This window comes from Corticium candelabrum, chromosome 3 (genome assembly GCF_963422355.1).
Source record: "Corticium candelabrum chromosome 3, ooCorCand1.1, whole genome shotgun sequence".
NCBI classification, from domain to species: Eukaryota; Metazoa; Porifera; class Homoscleromorpha; order Homosclerophorida; family Plakinidae; genus Corticium; species Corticium candelabrum.
This window is the reverse complement of record NC_085087.1, coordinates 4,868,794-4,884,616: the sequence shown is the minus strand read 5'-3', so window position 1 is coordinate 4,884,616 and position 15,823 is coordinate 4,868,794. Positions and strand designations below refer to the sequence as shown.

General features: G+C 36.3%; 1 protein-coding gene and 1 long non-coding RNA gene across 4 annotated transcripts; both read left to right on the top strand.

Annotated features, from left to right (window-relative positions):
• The first annotated feature begins 5,050 nt into the window (after positions 1-5,050).
• LOC134177408 (uncharacterized) lies at positions 5,051-6,484 on the top strand. Of its 3 annotated transcripts, XM_062644185.1 has the most exons (3): positions 5,051-5,159; positions 5,220-5,525; positions 6,233-6,484. In XM_062644185.1, exons 1-3 carry the CDS (start codon positions 5,099-5,101, stop codon positions 6,301-6,303), a joined length of 438 nt encoding a protein of 145 aa, XP_062500169.1. In that variant the 5' UTR covers positions 5,051-5,098; the 3' UTR covers positions 6,304-6,484. The 3 variants fall into 3 exon arrangements, with proteins under 3 accessions (XP_062500169.1, XP_062500167.1, XP_062500168.1); XM_062644183.1 differs by having other exon boundaries at positions 5,051-5,525; XM_062644184.1 differs by having other exon boundaries at positions 5,051-5,533.
• Positions 6,485-14,981: 8,497 nt separating this feature from the next.
• On the top strand, positions 14,982-15,470 carry LOC134176662 (uncharacterized). The gene is made up of 3 exons (XR_009969323.1): positions 14,982-15,080; positions 15,158-15,280; positions 15,410-15,470. It is a non-coding gene; the product is annotated as an uncharacterized LOC134176662 (long non-coding RNA).
• Positions 15,471-15,823: the final 353 nt, after the last annotated feature.

Below are 15,823 nucleotides of genomic sequence, written 5' to 3'. Positions count from 1 at the left end.
AAATTTTGTAAGAGAGTGAGACAGCAGCGTGCATTAGTTAGGAAGTTACTAACTTGTACTTAACTGGTATTGATCAGCTGGTTTCTGTATAGGTGTCTTGCTGTACGAGAGAAATATTACGCTTTACAGTCTTCTTGCATCAAATTTCTTATTCCTACCACATCGATTCCCAGTAATCGAAAAGTCAGAGAAGTTTGTACCGTCTTCAAAATACATTTGGACCGTCATCGTCTTTGAAACTAATTTTACCTATCAGTGGCCAAAAGCTGTCAAAGCGTCAAACGGAAAAAACATTGTACAATCTTCAAAATGTTTTACAGATACCTTAAAGTAAATGGTATTACAGAGGAATACGATGGTGTGAGCCTAAGATATACAGTTGTGCTACCTAATTCTACGGGCTTTCATTCAAAAACGACGACTTTACGTTTGGGCGGTAAGCTAAATTATAACCAAAAGCAATAAATAATTAATTTATACATAGTAATACTTTAATGTCTGAAATAGTATAACTAAATTAACTCTCACCGTTATGTGTATTATCCTAAGTTATTCGAGACGTATCTCAAAAGGTTTTCCGATTGCATGAAAATCGATCTTTTTGCCACCCGGACGTCGTTCATGCAAGTTCTTGATACACGTTTGCTACGGCTACCATCATTTGATTGATTTTATAGTTCTCGGCAGTGCTCCGATGAACCTAAATATTACATCTCTGTAAACAATTGAATACGACCGTCTCAGTGCACGGTTTTATGTTTTACCATTCATTTTACATGCTATTTTTTCTAGGAATGCATGCTAAATTACTTTGCAAGGCTTTTTCTTCAAAAATATTTTAAAATTGTTCTGTTGTTTTTAATGTTAAATAAAACTCCTTAAATTATATCTACATGTTTATTAATAAAACCACGATTTTCTTTGTTAATTCTTAATACATTGAATCATAGTCCAAAGTAGGCATGCAAATTGTGTGATAGTTTCGTGCAAATAATTTGATTTTGAACTTCTGCTGCTCTTAGGATATTAATGTTTGGCTAAACGTTGTAAATCCCTCCGATGACCGTACGAGATACACCCCTGATTAAATATATTTTCTCTTACTATTTATAGGTAAAAGAATTTAATTGTGTACATATACAGATCTTCCCACAATCTCAGAACAATCCGTTACTCTGAGTGAATCATATTGTCGTGTGAAAGCTTGCTTTAATGTTACCGGAAGTCCAAAGCCTTCTCTCAAAATGTATCAACAAGCCAACAAAGTTGTTAACAGATCTGTTGAAATAGACGAGAACTACATCTACTTTGTGCCAGAAAACGTCAAAGATGCCGAAAAAGTTACTGTGACGGCACAAAACTGTTTTAGACAATCAAATGTTGCCATTAGTGTTCCAAAATTTCGAAGTTAGTTGACTTAACACAAAAAACCTGACATGAACGAAGAACCCATAATTGAAATATTCGTTCGCACATTGCAGGCACTCTAAATCATCAAAACGTTAAATTAAATACACCACCCGTTAGTATTTCAAATAGGCTCGGTACTCTCAAAAGGTCAGAATCATCTCCTGTTTTCTCAAATTTGATCGGTGCAACGACACAAAGTACTGCATAAGAAGAGAGCAATACAACTTCATCAGGTAGCCATGTATGACCAAATTTTTGGTGTACAAATATTTTTAAAACACTTTCTCTTCACGATTTCCAATTTGGGCGTATGCAATTATTTCTATTTTTAGTATCGCGGCGGTCATATTATTTCTCTGTCTCATCATATTTTAGGTTATAAGTAAGTTGTGGTATTCTGCATGCACGTACGCTTTGTTTACATGTTTTCATACATATTTGGATTAGTGAACACATCACATAAAGCAGCAAGTCAACATTCTAAGTATTTGCACATATTTTCCAAATAATTATTATATTAAAATATTGTTCTAATTAATTATTGATAGAATCAGAAACCTTTGTTTGATGAACAGCATCTAAGGATATATAGATATCCAAAGAGACTTAGTTGCCTAAAACATAAGTCTTTTCATCATCGGTCGATCAATCATGGCTCATAACTCGTACAACAAGCGCACAACGTTTCGTAGCGCAGCCTAACTTAGAGCGGCATCAAAGTTGTCTGATTAACAGCTAAACGATATGTTTTCTTTCAAAGAAACGATCATGGATCCGTTGAGATTAGCGCCACTCCATGATGCATTTACAGTACAGGCATACGATATATGTTGTTAACCATTGCGTGCGGCGTTCGTCATGACCTGGTTAATTTTTGTGGTTTCGTGAAAGCTTCTTACAGATGCGTATAATGTGTTTATGGAAACCGTCATATTCAGCAAAATTTAAGTCATCATTTAGTCTAGATCAATCGGATTTCTGTACTTCATTCGATAGCAAATTTTATACTCCGCCACTACACAACAAAGGCCAATCGAGTTTGTATAGGAAACGTTTTGATAGCCTCTCAGTGGTGGTGAAGCGATCTCCAGCTGCAAACGTTTGCAAAGAGTCAGTCAAAACATATAAACTTAACTGATCGATGTCATTTCCTTTATCCATAAAATTACGTCTCTATGATAAGGTGTATTTCAAAGATCTGTTTCTACATATGATTTCTTGTTCATGTTCAAATGCATATTTTATATAAAATAATTATTATGTTACTATTGAAACAACACAATTGTGTAGTTGCAACATATTATTAATTAGTTACAATATACAAATACCTTGTTACAATATATATAATTAATTTACAATATATACTAACTAGAATTATGTCTAGTGATGAAGGAGTGAAGCCATCGAATCCAACGAATGAGGAGTCTAGCCATGCCTATAAAAACATACCTAATGAGGATCAAGTAAGGCAAGTGAGACTGGAGTCATCTTATGTTGAACCATCCGATTTTGCCATTCAAGAAAATCCAGCCTACGGAGCTGCAGTTTAATTCTTCAATTGGCGCAACAATGCTGTTGCTACAGATGTTTGCACTTCAACTTCATTGGATGACAAAACCCGCTGAACTTTAAAGAAACTAGTGTAGACTTGTTTCAGCTTAGGCTGTATCGGAAGTGAAGTATAAAATGATTAAATGCGTTTTTGCAAAAATAAAGAATAATTTACATGTAATACAAATTAGCAGCTTGCATCGATTGAAATTTACGTACATAAAATCTAAAATACGATTTAAGGAGAAACATAGAAATATGGTCAGAATAATTAAGTTATGAACAATAAGCCTGAAGCAGGAACATAACAATTCGAATATTTCTTAGAGATCAGACATTATTTATAAATAGAATTTGCAAAAATCGAGTAAATGCAGTTCTGTGAAAATTTAAATTAAAACTTTGGAAAATTTTACTTTCAAATAGTTAACTGGTAATCGACTAGTTAAGGTTGTAATGTTACACAGACGATTTAATAGCAAAAGAATTTCACGTAAGGACACTTAATTATATATATACTGGTCTGTAAGTTGTTGCTACCGACCACAACAATAACAGACCTGAAACTTTGTCTGACGCTCACATGACTAACAGAGATCATTCGTTTGTCAAATAAAATATTGTATATAATTTTATATGTTAAAATTATTTTGACTAGAACTGCTAAAATAATAGCAACTTATATATTTCAACAACAAATATATACATCTAAGCAACCGATGTTTCTACTGCTTCACAGAACCATTGATATTGAGTCTGAGCAAAGATCACTGTGTCAGTCACGTGTACAATAAACATACAATGCAATTTAACTTAATCACATTATGAACTACGATTTTGTCACTTTGACAAGGCATTAGTCAATTTTTCGTCATACCAAAAGTACAGCAATCAGACAGTTGAGTGTACGAAGTTATTGCAAGCGCTAATTATATGGAAAGTTACAAGTTTAAATCGCTCTTCGAACGATACGTCACATTATTATTATGTACAGAATGCTTGCCTGGAAATAGTTGTGAATGGCAGTTGACGCCATATTTAGGAAAGCTATTCGACGGGACTTGGTCTTCGATGGAGAGACTCATTGTATCAGCGTCTAGGTAATTGGATGGTCAATGCGTCAGTTAAGATTTAAACAGTACAATCTTTATCTTTGAAACGGTCAATAGACTATAGAAATGACTTAGTTAGAGGACTATCGTGGAGAGTCTATAGAGCTAAAGTGCGTTCACGCATAAGAGAGACTGGTGGAATGTGGCCATTTGCGCGACAAAGATGTTGCCCTCCGGGCGGATATTAGTATCAATCGAAAGCTCTTCACTTGCCGGATCTAATTACACTCACTGTTGGGCTACAGAGACGTACAGTGCGGGACAGCATAAATCCCCCCAAACGTAGCGCACGTTAGAAAATTCGCCCTGCGTATTTTATAGACGTTCTTACATATGCACGTGATCGCCGTGAGAAGTCCTACAGAATGACGTCGGTTTTGACCACGTGGTTTGCAAGATAACGAATTTAGATTAGCGAGTGTTGATTGGCTGTCTAACAGCTGTGGCTGCATTGCGATTGGTTGATGGCACATTATTGCCATGGATACCGTATTCTCTTAGTCCCCTCACTGCCATCATCATGGACGCCATGCGTTGGAGTAAGAGAAAGAAACAACTAGAAAGGGTTGAAGCTATGAATGAAAAAAAGGCTGAAGCTTAGACCATCTGAAGAGGAGGGGACCCCTTCGGAACCAGCATGTAGGGCAGAGGCAGACGCTGAAACATTAGACGGGGACAGCGATTCGGTGCAGTCTTTTAGCGATGATGATGTTTGGAGTTGTCTGGATGAATGGGTAAGAGCTTTGGGAATCGTAGATCTAAAGATGCTGTCGTTGTTGCTTTTCGAGTTTTACCGTAGGGAGACATCGCAGACCGTCAAAAGGGCCGCAGATGTTGTGTCGCAGATAGTACACAAAAATGAGGGCACCATCAGAGATTGGCGGAACAACTTTAGACGCAACTGCAGTGAGTTTCTAGATGGCAGAGGTCACTATCAGCGGAGCAGCATCATGCATGACGAAGAGTATCGACGGAAAGCAAGTAGGTGGGCTCGACAGCACGGCTGCACCAAGGGAAAGCCCAATATGACCGCCTCTGACTTCTGCTGCTACATTAACACCGACCTTCTACCCAACACCTCCCATAGTCCAGGTTTTTCGCCGACAATTAGTGTGAAAACAGCATGCAGGTTTTTGTGTGACCTAGGTTTTCAGCGAGTGGATTCGAGCAAGAAGGGCGTGTACATTGACGGTCACGAAAGGCAAGATGTGGTAGAAGAACGTACTAGATATTTAGACCGTGTGCATGCAATAGAATCTAACCATCTTCCTCCTCCCAGTCCATCTGATGTTTTGCAGGAACACGAGTCCGGTCATATGAAGGACCAATCAGCCACTAAATGGTTAGTTACGATCTTTCATGATGAATCAACTTTTCAGTCTAACGAGGACCAGCGTTACATGTGGTGCCAGCCAGACCAGACTGCAATCAAGCCAAAATCAAGGGGTTCAGGTAGGATGGTAAGCGACTTCATCGACGAATATAGTGGTTATCTAAGACTGAGTCCCTCAGAGGCGGAAGCAGCTAGACTTATTAATCCAGAAATCACTAATGAGGCTAGGCAGATTATAGAATACGGAGAGAACAGGGATGAATACTGGACGGGTGACAAGTTTATGTCTCAAGTAAAACGTGCTGTGGCTATTGCAGAGATCAAATATCCTAGTCAGAGTTATGCTTTGTTGTGGATATTTGATCACAGTTGTAATCATACTGCAAAATCACATGATGCACTGGTTGCTAGTCGCATGAACGTGGGATTAGGAGGAAAACAACCACCTATGAGGGACACCGTGTATCAGGGAAAAGAACAGAAACTTGTCACTGGGGAGGGAGTTCCGAAGGGTCTAAGGATGGTCTTAACAGAGCGTGGCATTAATGTTAGTAATATGTGTAGAGATCAGATGGTGTCTGTCTTGTCTGAGCATGATGATTTTGCAAATGAGAAATCTTGTGTAGAGTTATATTTAGAATCTAGAGGTCATTATTGTTTGTTCATCCCTAAGTATCATTGTGAACTTAATCATATAGAGAGAGTGTGGGGGCATGCGAAAAAGTATACTAGGGCATATTGTAATTATTCAATTACTAGCTTACGTAAAACTATGACACCTGCTCTAGAGACTGTTGATGTGGATTTAATCAGGAAATTTTTTTAGAAAAGCTAGGGATTATGTTCGAGCATACAGAGAAGGCAAGAGGACTGGAAATGAAGTGGAGGATGCTGTGAAGTTGTACAAGAGTCATCGAAGGGTCAAGGAGAACAGATAGCTAGCGTTTCTATTGAACTTAAGTGTTTAGACATGTTAGAATAATGTTTCAGTCGCGTCTTGTATTATGTAAACTAGATCACGTGACCAATGGTATATTTTTATTATCATGCCTATCTTTGAGTGTCATTCACACTGCATCTAGAGAAAAATTAAAAAATGTGCTTCTGTGGATATTTAACCCTGTGTATCTAATAGCGTTTGGTACACTTCTGAATTCGAATAGCGCGTGCATGAAGAACGATAGGGCGCGAAGTGAGATCCTTAGTGGGGCCCCTCTTGCGGTTAAACTCAGAATTAATAAACAATCTCGAAAATCCATTTCTGCAGTTTTGTTGCACATCATGGTAACAATCTTTCATCGAGTTCTCAATCATCTACGGCAATATTCCTATTTTTCGTAGGACAATACGGGAACTTGAAGAGGCGTCTCCATTATTCTCGCCGTGAGAGAACGAAATTCTTTCGTTTATCAAATTAAGCTGGCTCGTTGTAGCAAATAAACTTGTACACCACTGGACCAAATTTGAAATGGGTAGACCAAACCAAATTTAAACTGTGCGCGTTTACGAATGACATGCGCATTGGGGGGATTTATGCTGTCCCGCACTGTAGCTAAAGTTAATAGAGCCAATTTCCTGTATTTTAATGAGTTAGGGGGCGAAGAAAGGCGGGACTAAGGCGCGATTAGGGTTAATTGCATAAAGCTAAGTACATATTGTTATAGCTAGCAGGCTGTTAACAGCAACACAACACAGTAAACTTCCCAGTTGGGGTGTCAGCTAGCTAGGAAAGAGTGCGTCTAGGCTCCGTTTCTACTCTTCATCCTTGAAACTTTCAGTTTCAGACGACGACGAATCTTCTGATTCAATACCAACTTCGAATTCAATGACCATCTGCTCTACAACGTCGTCTAACACACCGTGTATTGTCCTGTAATGCTTCTCCACCTTCTCACGTACGTGCCTCACGCAGTTTGCCCACTTTTCCACAGTAACGTTTGCTAGACCTTCTCTACACAGACGCTTGATGTTTTCCATCGTAAACCCACCAATCCCTGTGTTGTGCTGTGCAGCATAACTGTAGGTCAAAGTCCTCAAATGGATGTCATCAACGCTTAAGAATGCACTAAATGGCTGGTCATTTTGGTTCTGGTATGGTCAAATTAGTCCAGTTCTCGTAGTTTCCAGACGCTTCTCTGAGCCAGAAGTGAATGAGTGTATGTATCTGGTACTTAAAAAGCTGTTCCTAGAAGAGGCAACTGACATATACAACCAGTGAGCGCATAGAAACATCCAGGTCTGTTGTCATGGGTTATAGCAAAAGTGCAATTTTTAGTATATCATTGCATCATGAAGCAAACCGCGTTTCAAGTCAGCGAGGCAGCCAGAGGCAACACGTTCATACGTGCACTTTCACGTAACAATATAGTTACCTAGTTTGTCATTGACACCAAACGCTCTGAAACATAGATGCTAATTGCCTTCTGTGACAACTTAACATCCGTTTACACAAGCACTACGCCACGCCTTAGGGTGTACCTTACATTCCACCAGTCGCTCTAATTCGTGAATGCACTTTAGGTTGCCCTTTGTAGATGTGCATACTAATTTTTTGCCATCTCGCTGAAGGAATTAAGTTCTCTGTTATATGCTTAGCTGTCTGTTGGTTTTTGAAGTGTCTATGTGTATGTGTGTGTGTGTATTACGTATATTTCGCTCATTTGTGAGAGGCTGTACCTCTTGGTACGAAGTGAAATAATGTGTCGCTATGCCAATCCATAATGGGCAAGTGGGGTCTTTACTCCCATCTGGGCGCCCACCAACCGGCAGGTGAGCCCAGCGGGATACATGTTTCTGTGTAGTCCATGCGGCGATCACTGACTAGCCAATTCGATATAGATTGCAGGCATTACGGTGACCGCAAACTCGTGGACAGCAAGCATAGTTGATATCAACGACCACCAGAAAAGCAATGAACGTCATCGTCAACGGATCGTTTGCCAGACCACAGAAACAAGCAACGGCTGAAACGAGTCATAGTCTCATGGATAAAGCTAGAGAAACATGAGAGAAAGACAGACAAGTTTCATAATTTACTATCGTCACTAGCGACAATGGTAGCCATAGTCGCTAACCATTAAGCCACGGTGGTGACTATTATTATTACTATTATTATTATTATTATAAAACCGTATTAGAAATCAAATTCTTACGTGAAATGTCTTACATCGACAATAGTGTTTTAATTACACCATCACACAAGAACGACTTTAAACTACGTGACACCTACAAAGATTAAATCATTTCATTTATATTAATATTCAGTAATTTAGCAAATAACACTTATAACTGCTATTATTGATCTACATGTAAAAGTTGGACTACAGCGCTCATTGCTGATTCCGTCTGTATTTTGCTGTGCCAACTGTTCTTTTGTTTGACAAATATCGCCAGCGCTAGAATTTGCAATCCAGCAGGACAAGCCATACTGGTGACCTAAAATCTAAAATTAGATTAAGTCAACAACATGCAGATACTGTCATATATAGCTAACACGATTGTAAGTGTGACAGATACAATATATTGAATATTAAATCATAAATGGAGTCAACAAAAATTTAAGAAAATACAGCTACTAGTATGTAGAAATTAAAATAAAAGTATGTAAATTTTATTTAAAATCATTAGCTTGATAATTAACTACAGCTTACCTTGTTGATTAAACAGACACTTACCTAACGCATTTCTACGCGTGGTAAACAAAAATACTATAATTTTTTACCTTCTTAGTACTGACCACGACAAGCAGTTGCCCTTTATCTCTCGACATAGTGTGATTTTTTATACATATAAATTTCAATTTTGAATTAGTTAATTATTTCATAAATAAAATTTTGGAGTTGTCTTGCTCCCCAGACTCTATATATACGCCTTGTTTACATTAATGATCTGATGATTGCAATATTACATGATATAATTAGACAAGAACTGCTAGAACAGTATGTTTGTAACTAGCTAGGGTATCGCCAACTGCATTGAGTCAATAAAAAACATGGTATCTAGAGTTTACTGTATACAAGCGGTAGCGCAGAAAAGCATAGCCTAGCCGGTACCTATTTTCTCGATCAGCAGCAAACTAATCTTACCTTAATGAACTACCGTAGAAACAATATCAAGAGCTAAAAATATTGTCATGACGTACGAGGTATTTGAAAGGTGGTGTGCTTTACGGATATCACGCCACGTTCGTGTCACTCGCGCAGAGACAAAGACCTACAGTCTGTGCTGATAAATGTGACTATTGGTGGCGAGATTGAATAACAATCTCACAAATTTGTTGTGCCTTACTAGAGTAAGAAGTTCTCTCTTTGTAAAGTATGGAGAATTGCAATACCATGGTTATCAGCCATGTTGTACCTACATTATGTTCAGACTCAGCAATGTTTGACAAGCACTTGACCTTTTATCTACTTGTCTTTCGGGTATTTAGTGTTGTCGCTATTTTGGAGTCAGTCGCTAGTGAGCAAACAGTACTTTATCAAACTGATAGCAAAGATGAATCGTCATGTGCATGCTTGGCCTGCATTTGTAAAATTTTGTAAGAGAGTGAGACTGCAGAGTGCATTAATAAGAAAAGTTACTTACTTGTTACAACTTAACTGATATTGATCAGCTGGTTTCTGTATAGATGTATTGCTGTACGAGAAAAATATTACGCTTTACAGTATTGTTGGATCAAATATCGCATTCGTACCACAAAGATTTCCAATAAACAAAAAATTCAAACAATTTTGCACTGTTTGAAAACTACATTTGGAACATCAACGCCTTTGCAACAAGTTTTACCTATCAGTGGCGAAAACCAATAAAAACATCAAACGAAAAAGAATATCGGACAATCTTCAAGGCGGTTTATAAAAAGCTCAAAGTAAATGGTCATATAAAGGAATACGATGGTGTGCGCCTAAGATATACAGTTGTGCTATCTAATTCTCAGAGATTTTATTCAAAAACGACAACTTTTTGTGTCGGTGGTAAGCTAAATTATAACTAAAGCAATAAATAATTAATTAATAATTAATTTATACACTCAAATACTTTAATGTATAAAGTGTTATAACTACATTAACTCTCACTATTATGTATATTATTATAAGTTATCAGAGACCTATCTCAAAAAGGTTCAAGATTGCACGAAAACCGATTTTTTTTACACCAGGACGTCATGCATGCAAGTACTTGATACACGTTAGCTACGGATGCCATCATTGATTGTTTTTGTAGTCCTGGGCAATGCTCCGATAAACGTAAAAATTCCATCTCAGTAAACAATAGAATACAACCTTCTCAGTACACGGTTTTATGTTCTAACATTTATTTAAAATGCATGTTTTCTATGCATGCAAGCTAAATTACATTGCAAAGCGTTTTCTTCAAAAATATTTTAAAATTGTTCTGTTGTTTATAGTGATAAATTAAAAGACCTTAATTTTATCTACAAGTGTATTAATAAAACAATAACTTTCTTTGCTAATTCTTAATAGATTAAATCATGGTCCAAATTAGGTATGCAAATTCTGTGATAGTTTTATGCAAATATTTTGAATTTGAATTTGTGCTGCTCGTATAATACTAACGTTTGGCTAGTCGTAGTAAATTCCTCTGATGACCGTATGAAATACTCCCCTGATTAAACATATATATTCTTTTACTAGTTTTTGTTAATAGAATATAAATTTTGCACATATTCAGATCTTCCCACAATCTCAGAACAATCGACCATTATTATGAGTAAATCAAATTCTCGTGTGAAAGCTTGTTTTGATGTTACCGAAGTTTGAAAGCCTTCACTAAAAATTGATCAGCAAGCCAACGAAATCGTCTACCGTTCTGTTGAAATAGACGCGAACTGCGTCTACCTCCTGCCTGATAACGTCAAAGATGCCGAAAACATTACTGTGGCAGCAGATAACTGTTCTGGACAATCAAATGATACAATCAGTGTTCCAAAATTTCGAAGTTAGTTGACTTTATACTAAAAACTTGATACAAACGACGAACCTATTAAAATATTCGTTTTTATATCGCAGGCACTCCAAATCCTCAAAACGTTAAATCAAATACTCCACCTGTTAGTACTTCAAATTCGCTGGTTACTCTCACACCGTCAAAATCATCTCCTGTTTCTTCATATTTGATGGGTGCAACGACACTAAGTACTGCAGAAGAAGAGAGCAATACAACTTCATCAGGTAACCACGTATGACTAAATTTTGGTGTATTAGTATTTTTAATCCTTTTCTCTTTAGGATTTCCAATTTGGGCATACGCAATTATTTCTATTTTTAGTATTGCGGTCTTTCATATTTTTTCTCTGTCTTTTCTTATTTTATGTTAAAAGTAAGTTGTGGTATTCTGCATGCACGCACGCTATATTTACTTGTTGTCATACATTGTTGGATTAGAGAACACATCACACAAAGCAGCAAGTCAACATTCAAAGTATTTACACATATTTGCCAAATATTTACTAAATTAAAAAGTGTTTAATTAATTTATTGATAGAATTAGAACCTATAGATTGCTGAACAGCAGCACTTAATGATATATAGATATCCAAAAAAGAGTTGCCTGAAACATAAGCCTTTCATCAACGCTCGAACAATCATGGCTGCTAACTCGTACAACAAGCGTACAACGTTTAAATAGCGCAGCCCAACTTATAGATGCAACAAAGTTACTTGATTAAAGCCAGACGACATGTTTTTTTGAGAAAACGATCATGAATCCGTTAAGATTGGAGGCATTCCATGATGCATTTGCGGTACAGACGAACGATGTATATTGTTGACCATTGCTTGCGGCGTTCGTCATAAGGTGGTTAAGTTTTGTGGAAATGGAAAACTTTCTTATAAAGTGTTCATGCAAAACGTCACCTGCAGCCAAACTATAGTCATGGTTTTGTTTAGATCAATCGGATTTTTGGACATCTTTCGATAGCAAATTTGATACTCAGACACCACCCCAAAGACCATTCCAGTTTGTATAGCTGCGAAACGTCTTGATAGCCTCTCAGTGGTGATAAACCGATCTTCAGCTGCAAACGTTTGCCAAAAGTCCGTTATAAGATATAGACGAAATCGATCGATGTCATTTCCTACATCCACAAATTACATCTCTATGATATGGTATATTTCAAAAATCTGTTTCTATACATGATTTCTTGCTTATATTAAAATGTATATTTTACATAAAACAATTATTATGTTACTATTGAAATAGAACAACTGACTAGTTACAATAAATAATTAATTAGTTACAATATATACTAACTAAAATTATTTTTAGTAAAGGGGCAGTGAAATCATCGAATCCAACGAATGAAGAGTCTAGCCATGCGTATGAATACATACCTAATGAAGATCAAGTGAGGCAAGTGAGACTGAAGTCATCTTATGTTGAACCATCCGATTTTGCTATTTAAGAAAATCCAGCCTACGGAGCTGCAGTTTAATTCTTAAGTTGCCGCAACAAGGTTGTTGCTACATATGCTTGCACTTCAATTTCATTAGATGACAAACACCCGCTTAACATTAAACGAGTTAGTATAGTCCTTTTTCAGCTTAGGCTGTATCGGGAGCGGGGTATAAAATAATTAAATGCAATTTTGCGAAAACAGAAAAATTTAAATGTAATGCAAATTAGGAGCTTGCTCAGTTAGAATTTACGTAAATAAAATGAAAAGACAATTTAAACTGAAATATGAAAATATCGTCAGAATAATTATGCGATTAAAATACGCATGAATCAGGGACATAACAATTTTTTTTATTAGAGATTAGACCTTATTTAGAGAAAGAATTTGCAGAAAACCAGTATGCAGTTATGTGCAAATTTAAATTACACCTTTTTTAAATTTTTATTTCAAATAGTTAACTGGTAATTGACTAGTTAAGGTTGCAATGTTGCACAGACGATTTAAGACCGAACGCATTTGACGAAAGGACACATAATTATATATATATATATATATATATATATATATATATATATATACTGGTCTATAACTTGTTCTACCGACCACAAAAACTGACTTGAAGCCTTTTCCGATGATCACATGACTGACAGAAATTATCCGTTTGACAAATAAAATATGATATATATTTTTAAATGTTAAAATTATTATGACTAGAACTGCTAAAATAATAGCAATCTATAACTTTCAACAACAAATATATACATCTAAGCAACCGATGTTTCTACTGCTATAATTACAGAACACATTAATGTTAAGTTTGATCAGAGATCACAGTGTCAATCACGTGTACAGTAAACATACAATGCAATGTAACTTAACACGATGAACTACGATTTTGTCACATTAACAATGCATAGGTCATGTATGTAGTTTTCGTCAATTTTTCGTCATACCAAACGTACAGTAATCAGACAGTTGAGTGTATGAATTCACTGCAAGCGCTAGGTATATGGAAAGTTTCAAGTCTAACTCACTCTGCCACTGATACGTCACATTAACGAGCAGAATGCTTGCATCAAAACAGAATCGTATAAGAAAGCAAACTTTTACGTAAAATGTCTCACATCAACAATAATGCTTTAGTTAAACCATCAAACAAGAACGATTTTGAACTACGTAACACCTACAAATATTAGATTATTTTATATATATCAGTATTCACAATTTAGCAAAATACCACTTATAAGTTTGCTATTATTGATGTAAATGTAAAAGTTTGGACTAAAGCTCTCATTTTTTGTTCTGTCTGTATTTCCTGTGCCAACTTCTTTTTGTGTGACAAATATCGAAAGCGCTAGAATTTGCAATTCTGTAGGATAAGGCATGGTGGTGACCCAAAATCTAAAATTAGATCAATGCAACAAAATTCAGATACTGTCATACATAACTAACACGATTGTAAGCGTGACAGATATTACATATTGAATATTAAATCATAATTGGCATTTAAAAAATTTAAGAAAATGCAGCTACTGGTATGTGCAAATTAAAATGAAAGCTTTAAATTTAATTTACAATCGTTTGCTTCGTAATTAACTATAAATTACATTGTTAATTAAACACACACTTACCTAACGCATTTCTACGCATGGTAAACTAAAATACACCTACGTGCCGTAATTTTTACCCTCCCAGTATCAACCACGACAAGCAGTTGCCATTATCCCTTGGTATGGTCTGATTGTTTATACATATAAATTTTAATTTTTAAATTTGTTAAGTATTTTGTAAATAAAATGTTTAGAGTTGTCTTGCTCTCTAGACTTTATATACAAATCTTGTTTACGTCAGTGATCTGATAATTGCAATAATATATACAATAATTTGACCAGAACCGCCAGAACAGTACGTACGTAACTAGTCATTGTAACGCCCAACTGCATTGAGTCGAAAGAGCATGGTATCTAGAGTTTACTGTATACAAGCAGTAGCGCTGAAAAGCAATTAGCCTAGCCGGTACCTACTTTCTCGACTAGAAGCAAACTTATATTACCTTAATAAATTACGTAGAAATAATATCAATTGAAATATTGACGTGTACGTACGGGATATTTGAAAGGTGGTGTGCTTTACACATGTCACGCCACATTCGTGTCACTCGCGCAAAGACACAAAGACCTGCAGTCTGTGCTGATAAATGTAACTATTGACGGTGAGATTGAAAGAAATAATCACAATTTTGTTGTGCCATATTAAAGTAAGAAGTTCTCTCTTTGTAAAGTATGGTGAATTGTAGTACGGTTAGCAGCCATGTTGTACCTATATTTGGTTTAGACTCAGCAATGCTCGACAAGCACTTGACCTTTTATCTATTAGTCTTTCGGGTATCTATTGTTGTCGCTATTTTGGAGTCAGTCGCTAGTGAGCAAACAGTACTTTGTCAAACTGATAGCAAAGGTAAATCGTCATGCGCATGCTTGGCCTGCATTTGTAAAATTTTGTAAGAAAGTGAGACTACAGCGTGCATTAATTAGGAAGTTACTGACTTGATACTTAACTGCTACTGATCATCTGGTTTCTGTATAGGTGTCTTGCTGTACGAGAAAAATATTACGCTGTACAGTCTTGTTGGATCAAGTTTCTCATTCCTACCACATATATTCCCAGCAATTGAATTGCCAAAGAAGATTGTACCGTCTGATAAATACAGTTGGACCGTCAACGCCTTTGAAACTAATTTTACCTATCAGTGGCAAAAAGCTGTTAAAACGTCAAACGGAAACAAATATCCGACAATCTTCAAAAATTTTTACAAAACACTCAAAGTAAATGGTATTACAGAGGAATACGATGGTGTGCGCCTAAGATATACAGTTGTGCTACCTAATTCTACGACCTTTTATTCAAAAACGGCGACTTTACGTGTCGGTGGTAAGTTAAATTATAACTAAAGCAATAAATAAGTAATAAATAAATAAATAATACGTTGAAATACTATAA

Coding starts and splice junctions, on each gene's coding strand:
- LOC134177408 (XM_062644183.1), top strand. CDS start 5,099: ATGACCGCCTCTGACTTCTGCTGCTACATTAACACCGACCTTCTACCC. Junction 5,526..6,232: donor GCCAAAATCAAGGGGTTCAG/GTAGGATGGTAA, acceptor AAATTTTTTTAG/AAAAGCTAGGGATTATGTTC.